At 32.5% G+C, this 7,071-nt stretch overlaps 1 protein-coding gene across 9 annotated transcripts in view; it reads left to right on the top strand.

Moving 5' to 3' along the window:
- The window catches only part of LOC125668551 (protein phosphatase 3 catalytic subunit alpha-like), a 48,980-nt gene that overhangs the window by 34,892 nt on the left and 7,017 nt on the right, over nucleotides 1–7,071 (top strand). For 2 of the 9 annotated variants that reach the window (XM_048902806.2, XM_048902812.2), the window contains 3 exons: nucleotides 830–841; nucleotides 5,542–5,574; nucleotides 6,916–7,000. In XM_048902806.2, the coding sequence (XP_048758763.1) occupies nucleotides 830–841; nucleotides 5,542–5,574; nucleotides 6,916–7,000 (130 nt within the window). Of the gene's footprint in view, nucleotides 1–829; nucleotides 842–5,541; nucleotides 5,575–6,767; nucleotides 6,853–6,915; nucleotides 7,001–7,071 lie in introns of all 9 variants that reach the window. The other 7 variants (XM_048902811.2, XM_056162822.1, XM_048902807.2 and 4 more) reach the window with 6 other exon arrangements.

A 7,071-nucleotide genomic window follows, 5' to 3' on the forward strand; every position in this document is an offset into this window, starting at 1 on the left:
TTTACAGGGCAGGGGTAATTTCATAGGCACAGAGGCAAGGATTTAAACAAAACTGATTCAAATATTCCAAACGTCATAGATGTGCATCTGTATTTTTGTCTGTCAGCACTCATGAAACTTGGTTGATACACATGTGGTTAGACAAATTGGTAATTTTATAAGTTATAGTTCAAGTTTAACAGAGAAAGTGTGTTTTGTCATTAGAGTTAAGTATTTTAATAGATTATTAAATGAAGAAAGCATTAGACTGCCCAAAGCTCTATCTAGAAAGTTTGGTAAGGGCTAGTCTAGTTTAAAAGACATTTGATGTAGCCCGGCTGGTCTAATGCTTATAAAAAGTGAATGTCGAACCCTGAAGTTTGCTACATTTTTATATATTCTTGTCAATTTACTGCAGATACTTGTATGAATGCTTAATCTTGTAAAGAAAGGCTTTTTTTTTTTTTTTTTTTTTTTTAAATACAGTTTTTGTCTAAAATATACAGTATATTGTAATTTTGAGTATTGCACTGTTTTAAAACCTGATTTTATGTATTGTTCATCCTCAATACATTACTATCAGAGATGTGTACTGTTCAAGTCTGAGTGTACAGATAGATCATAAAAACCAATGTAAAGTCAAGCTTAGCATAACTTACCTCCTATATAACATGCATATAAACAATGTGTACTCATAAAGAAAGCAATATGGCGGACACTGATAATTTTCATATATTTATGAATTCATGTCAGTTTTAAGGAGTGCAGTTTTAAATTAATGGATGGTGGGGAAAGATGCAGTAATATGTACATAGGATTAATAATGATGCTATATTTTTCACACAAATAGGAACCGATGAAGGTAAATCTACTTGTATAACAATGCAATTTATGTAGTCAGAAGACAGATAAAACTCAGAAAAGTAAATTTTATGTATTGTGTAGATTTATCCTTGTGTTGTTGCATACTTTGGGATATGTTAGCTGCACTTCATAGACAAAATGTACTGTTTTAATAGTTCTTTAAAATCCCTTTGACATTTGATAAGACATCGTTTTATCAGGTTACTATTTTCTTCTTTGGGTGTTATTCCTTCATTTGAAATCTATACTATTCACAAATTCAGTTTTATAAAAGTAGGATATGTTTAGTTTGAGTATGACAGATTTTTATGTTAAAATTTGGGGTACAGGTTGATTATTATAATATATTTTGTAAGAAATGTGCAATTTTTGGTGTTGTATTGCACGTTGCTGGTACATGTATTTATTGCTTAACACAGATTCGGCATTGCTTGAATTCTGATTCACTGCAGGGTTCTCCTTAATTTTCAAATTACCAGATGAATTTGAAAGCAATTATTGGCCACTAAAGGGATCTTGGGGCATGCGGCCTGCCTACCCAGTCAAACATGCACACATACCAGAAAAACTTTGAATCGTTAAAGCCGCAGACACATAAATGGTAGCATCTTGATTAGCCAAAAGAATGGTGTGAAATGTGTTCAGAAAGGAATGATTTTGTAAATTATATTTTTTCGTATAATGGAGACAGTTAACCTCACTGATTTGAATTTTTATGTACTTTATCAAACTGTCTAGTATTCAGGTCTTTTGGACATAAAAGTGCACTACAAATCAATTTCCAACACATTTGTTCGGTACTTAAGCTTCTTCAATGAATGTGTATATATATAAAACTCTGGCTGTACCACATTTTCTCTTAGTCGATGAGCATCTACGAATTTATAAACTCGTATCAACATTGAAATTCATGTTATTCCAATTCATAATCAAATTATAATTTGAATTCCAAAATAAACTGTAATTTGAATTCAATGTAAATAGCTGTAATCTAAAATACAAGAAGAAGGAAAAACGCCTCTGTCTTTTATATCTTTTATTTTTTATCTTTTATTTTATAAAAAAAAAAAAAAAAAAAAAAAAGCCCGTGAGTTTATTCATAGTCTCCATATTCTGAATTCAGATTGCTTATATAACATGTAAACTTAATGCATATATAATTATTTTTAAAAAAACAAAAGATTTCCTTGATTTTCGATCTTGATTCTGAAATCAGGATTGATAAATTAAAATCAGCTCAGGTAGCAATTGTTTTGGGGAAACAGCAAAATAGATATTTTTTAAAAAACCAATCTTGATGAGTGAATACAATTTTGATTCCATTTGATAAAAGAAAATCCAAGGTCTTTAAAAACTTTTTTTGTAATTTATTGTTGATTGATTTTATATTGTTTAACATCCCTCTCAAGAATCTTTCACTCATATGGAGACACCACCATTGCCAGTGAAGGGCTGCAAATTTTTAGGCCTTTGCTCAGCGCTTATGGCCTTTGAGCAGGGAGGGATCTTAATCATGCCACACCTGCTGTGATATGGTACCTCAATTTTTGCAGTCTCATTCAAAGGACTGCCCCATTTAGTCATCTTTTACAACAAGCAAGGAGTACTGAGGACCTGTTCTAACGTGGATCCCCATGGGCCTAATTTATTGTTGAATGTAGATGATGAATTTGCCACAAGTACAGGTCGAGAAATTGCGGGTTGCCAGCTCTTAAGGAGAACCCTGTCACTGGCTTCTATAGTAGTAGACACATAATTCATATATATACTGTTGGATATAAATTGGTGGAATAATTTACAATAGGATTATTAAGTCTGTTTATTTAGAAAGGAAATAAGTGGTCAGACCGCAACAAATTGCTGACTACGAAATAGATGTTGCATGACTTGCACTACTATAATCTACTTCATTGTATAGACAAGTCTGAGCTTGGGTGTTAGGCAGTTGAAGCTTTGCAGCATGGAATCGTTGTTTATGATAACAAGGACAGAGAATATAGTTGCAAATTTGACTTGGCTCAATTTTGTGAGCCTTTTTTATTTCTTTGTAACCTTCAAAGTCTGTAAAATTGATGGAATTCTGCTATCCTATTGATCTGAGTGTTGCATATTATTTGGAATATTTAAAGCATACACTTTTTATCAAGGAAAGGAAAGTTGAATTCATTATATAATTTTCTAAAAGGCTTTAATTGGTTCTATATTGGACATTTATTTACTGCATGCAGTGTTTTTCATACATATGACTATCAAATTTTGTCAGTTTCCTCTTGCTAAAATTCCCAAACTGGTAATCAAATGACTAAAATTTTATTTATAGACAAATTTTGTAATGGATATTTAAGTACGACAGAATTAACAAATAATGATCGTGCTTTTGTGTTTGTTGCAGGATAACCTCTTGAGGTCGAGAAATGTTGTTTTGAAATATAAACTCAGAGGCGTTGGCAGAGGCTTTTATATTTCAAACATTTCGAGACCAAGGAGGCTATTGTGCAACATACTCAAAAACAAGAACTTTATTTCTATTCTACTACGGCTCAGAAATATACAGCCGATCGTTTTCTTATATAGCTACGAAGTAGGTCAATGTGAAGTCATGACAGTTTCCGAAACAGTCTACATTGTTGTTTGGGGGTTTTTTTGCTTACGAAAAAGGCAAGATGGTAGGGATATTCTGAATCTATTTTCAAGTATTTAGTTTGATGTTAACGGATTATATCCATTGCTTTGAATACAGTTCCAAGAAAAATTTGTCTGTGCATCACCATGTTTACATGTGTATTGCTCTTGGAATGCAGTCGATTGGTTTATACTGAATGACAAATTTGTTTTACGACATATATTGATTGATTTTTTATGATTATAAAATTCAACTATCTTAATACGTATGAAGGCATATTGCAGAATAATGACCGCGGCATTCCTTTGATCTTTTCTCTACAATGGTAGAATATTGTGTAAATCATGTCTTGATGAGAAAGAATATTTAGATAATTAAATGCTTTCTTTGCTTTGTTAAACAAGAGATGAAGGTCGCAAACATTGCAGAAAAAATGTGAGTGATGAAATTTTTTTCTGCGGTGTTTGCGACCTTCATATCCCATTTAACAAACCAAAGAAAGACTCTTCATTATTTGTTTTTCTATAAATATTTTTTTCAATAATAAATACATGTATGTCCAAGTATGTAAAAAAAAAAAAAAAAAAAAACCCAGATGTTAATTGACCTGAAGGTATTTAAATGTAATGGCTAAAAAATCACCTAATCTTACTTGTTTTCATATTTGTTATCATATTTGAATGATGGTAAAGGGGAAATAGTCCCTAAAGGACAAACTTTAAATGCATGAAATAAACCATCAATGATCATACAATAAGAATAAGCATTTTTTTTATCATACTTATTCAGATAAAAGGTTGAAAATAAATCAGAAAACATTCTTCAACAATGCTGCAAAGTAGGTTGCAGATTTCCTGGAATGCATATAATCATACGCAGACTGACAGCACTTCAAAAATAAAAGAAATGGATCAACCTGGATAGAAAAATATATTTTGATATAGAATAGTTCAGTTATTGAAAGTTCCCAATATCTTTAAATGTTGATTTTCCCCAAATAAATAAGGCATAGGGTAGCTTTTGAAACTGGTGTGAAAAACATTGGCATGTAAACATCCTTTGCACCAGATTAACTTTGATACATGGGTTGTTGAGCTGCAAAATTTTTCACATAAATGATTTTTTGGCAGCTTGAAGCTACAAAATGAAAATATAAAAAAAAAAATGACACTTGGATGTATATAAAAATTCACAGCTCAATGGAAATTTTTTTAAAAAAATTTTAAAGGGGGGGGGGGGTTATGTTTTGGATATTATGCTATCCTAGACAGTAGTTTTGATTTTGAGGTTATGTTAGGTCACTGCAACTTTTCTGTTGGACCAGGCATACTCTTGTTGTCCAAATCCAGTAAAGATAATATTTTAATGATGATAGCAGCTATGATTTGCTCTAAACACCAGGAGTTTGTACTGGTCTGACTACACATAATTGTGTTTTACTCTCTGTCTTGTTTGTTCCCTTGATATTCCTTTGCATGTGTTTACTGTAGGACCTCGTAATGGTAAGTCAGATGTCCAGACTGCTGTGGTTCTAGCTGCGTGCCTTGTATTTATGTATTTAGGAAATAAATTTCGTTTTTGAAAATGCATGAGGGCATGAACTGCGATGCTTTTCACCAGCATACTTCATGAAGCGCATTCACGCTTCATGAAAAAGTATGCTGGTATGAAGCGTTGCAGTTCATACCCTCATGTATTTTCAAAAATGAAATTTATTTTTTATATTTACATTTTAATTTCATTTCTGTTGGAATATTCCGAACTATCAAAATAGTCTTGCTATGTTTATCAAGATGAACATTGTTTACATTCGTAAGGAAATGGCTTTCATTTCAAATTGGTAAAGATTCTGAAAGTAAAAAACATTGGAAATGTAAATATATATATATATATTTATATACATATATATAACATGCATAGTATGCTGTTTGCAGCCTTTCATAACCCCACACCAGCTAGATGCGAGTTTCTTTCAGTAATTAAGTAGCTTTTGCTTGAATGAATGGTACTCAGATTATCATGAATCAGTAAGATTTGGCAAACAGATTTGATAATTGAATTGTATAACATTCTAGTTTCTGACCATAAAGACCAGGAAAAAGAGGCAAGTAAGTGTCTCCAGCATGAGCAGCTTCTCTGTGTCATTGCCTGGTTGGTCCACAACGGTGCTCCATCTCCTCCCCCCCCCCCCCCCCCCCTTTTCCAAAGGTTGTTTGCCCTGTTCTATCTTGCCTATCCTGATCATTCTTAAAGCCAAAAAAAAAAAAAACCAGAATTTAAAAGTCAAGTGTATCTTGAAGCCTTTGCTATTTGAAAGAAAAAAAATCTTACTAAATGTGTGAAAAACTAAGAATGGTAAAAGTAAAGTACATATCTGGAAGACTCATCTGGATTAAACTTTCTAACATGAAATGTTAGCTTTATTTAACCCTTGAAAATGATTAGGAATACAAGTCCTAGTACATGTACAGTGTATTTACTTTTAAAAAGGAAGTGGAGTGGAGCATCAGAGTAATTTGTTATGCTTACTACAACACATGAATATTTTCAAGAATTTGTTGTTCTTAACAGCTACAAATTTGTGTAAAACATATTCCACAATTTCTAACTGGCTCTTCACTTGTCATGTCAACAAGTACTGTGTTCAAAATAGCCAATGTTTTCAGTAACAGCTCTAACGTATTTGTCTTAGTGCTTCAAGGCAGATGGCTGTTCAATCTTAGTAATGAAATGGAGAAGAGTATTTTTGTGTCCTTGCATCATTCTTTTGCTTTATATTTAAATATTAAAGACACTAAGAATATATTAAATTGCAGTCATAATCTGTTTACTAGTCTTAGAGTCTGAGTGTCATAAGAATGGTCAGCATTTATGGTCATTAACATTGCTCTGATGACATCAATGCGCACAGCTTTGAGAAACATTTACATGCAATATATGTCTTATATATTGTAGGAAAGCATTTCAACTTGTTCATACACTTACTTATAATCCAATATTAACCTACAAACCTTCACTCCTTTTAACTAAGTCTTCAAATTGAAGACCGAAATATTTCTATTTTCATTTATTGGAAAATATCCTGCCCCTACATCCTTGCACATTTATTTCTTCAGTAGTTTATGGTGGATTTTGAAAGACAAGAGACAGTTGGAATGTTTTTTAATATATAAAACTTCATAATTTAATTTAAGATATTGAAGTATGAAGTGTCTTATTAATATTCAAAATATTGCAAAGAGGATTTCTAAGGTGTATTTCAAAATATATGAATTTGATTTTACATAACATGATTTTCCAGGAGGCACTATAGCTGCCAGAAAAGAAGTGATTCGTAACAAAATCCGAGCCATTGGAAAAATGACTCGTGTGTTCACGGTGCTCAGGTAGGTTGTGTGTGCTGCTTTGGTTGGCTGGGTTGTTTATGAGTGTGTTTGATTTTGTTACAGATGGTGCAGTGGCAGCCAGGAAGGAAGTGATACGGAACAAAATCCGGGCCATCGGCAAAATGGCACGTGTCTTCACTGTTCTTAGGTATGTGTCCATCCATCTACCAGAAGATTAAACTACCATGTCGGAAATCTGGCTTCCTCTTGCCATCTGGT

The sequence above is a fragment of the Ostrea edulis genome, chromosome 4 (genome assembly GCF_947568905.1).
Source record: "Ostrea edulis chromosome 4, xbOstEdul1.1, whole genome shotgun sequence".
In the NCBI taxonomy this organism is placed as follows: Eukaryota; Metazoa; Mollusca; class Bivalvia; order Ostreida; family Ostreidae; genus Ostrea; species Ostrea edulis.